This window comes from Mastomys coucha, unplaced genomic scaffold (assembly GCF_008632895.1).
Source record: "Mastomys coucha isolate ucsf_1 unplaced genomic scaffold, UCSF_Mcou_1 pScaffold1, whole genome shotgun sequence".
Taxonomy (NCBI): Eukaryota; Metazoa; Chordata; class Mammalia; order Rodentia; family Muridae; genus Mastomys; species Mastomys coucha.
The window spans coordinates 71,318,967-71,320,236 of record NW_022196891.1 but is presented as its reverse complement, the minus strand read 5'-3'; the positions used below and the strand labels follow the sequence as shown (position 1 = coordinate 71,320,236).

Here is a 1,270-nt window from a genome sequence, read left to right as displayed (position 1 = left end):
TCAATGATGAGTTGGACTAGCTTTCTCTACCTTCTTGAAGAAGGTCCTCTTGATGGCCTGAATGAGTTCCTTGTTTCGAAGACTATAGATAATGGGATTGGCTAAAGGTGTTAGCACAGAGTAGACTACGGCTAGAGTGCGGTCAAGAGTCAATGAGTAGCTCTTCTTTAGCCGAACATACATGAAGATGATGCTCCCAAAGAAAATGAGCACCACAATGAGGTGTGAAGCACAAGTGGAGAAGGCCTTCCTTCTTCCTGCTGCTGTTTTTATCTTCATCACAGCACCAATGATTCTCCCATAAGAGGCCATGATAAAGAGGAAAGTGATAAGGATGATGAAGGCATTGACAGCAAAGTCCACCAGAACGTTAGTGGATGTGTCTTTGCAGGCCAGGCTCAAAAGAGGTGGAAAATCACAGAAAATGTGTGGGATTTCATTGTAGTTACAGAAGGGGAGCTGAGAGACAAGGATGACCTCAGAAATAGGACACAGGAAACCACAAGTCCAGCAGCCAGCAGCCATCTTTACACAGAGGGCCGTAGTCATAATGGAAGGGTAGTGGAGGGGTCGGCAGATGGCCAGGTAACGGTCATAGGCCATGGCCGTAAGAAGGTAGCATTCAGAGGCCCCAAGGGAGTGGAAAAAATAGGTCTGAAGGAGGCATCCTGCAAAAGAAATAGTCCTCTTCTCACTGAGAAGATTAGCGAGCATCTTAGGAATGGTGGTGGCTGTGTACCATAACTCCAAGAAAGAGAGAACACTGACAAAGTGGTACATGGGCTTGTGGAGGGCTGCATCCAATCGGATGACTAGGAAGATAAGCATATTACCACCAATGGTGAACAGGTATGCCAACAGCAGCAAGACAAAAAGGCCGCTTCGGATGTGCTCCACATTGGGGAAGCCAAGGAGCACAAACTCAGTCAAGCTTGAGAAGTTGTGTTGATCCATGAGAGGCTGAAGAGGACAGGAAGGTTGAAGAACCAAATCAGACAGATTACCAATCTATATCAAAGCCTTATTTATTGATATTCCTCATAAAGTGAAAGGCAGCATTTTAATAATTACTGTCATTAATGCTAATGCTATTAATACTAAGTAAAAATAACAACTAGCTCTGGTTCTAAATGCATCAAAGTGGGAAAGGCACCTATTTTACCTATTTTATACAATGAAAACCAACAAGGTTGGAAAGATTGGGAAACCTCGCTATTTCATAGCATGAAAATTTTACTTTCTGTATTCCATATCACTCATCTCTAAGCTA

General features: G+C 43.5%; 1 protein-coding gene across 1 annotated transcript; it reads right to left on the bottom strand.

The window, feature by feature from the left end:
• Positions 1–954, bottom strand: LOC116071261 (olfactory receptor 6N2). Its single transcript, XM_031342741.1, has one exon. The coding sequence runs from the start codon at positions 952–954 to the stop codon at positions 1–3; it is 954 nt and encodes a 317-aa protein (XP_031198601.1).
• Between the last annotated feature and the right edge of the window lie 316 nt (positions 955–1,270).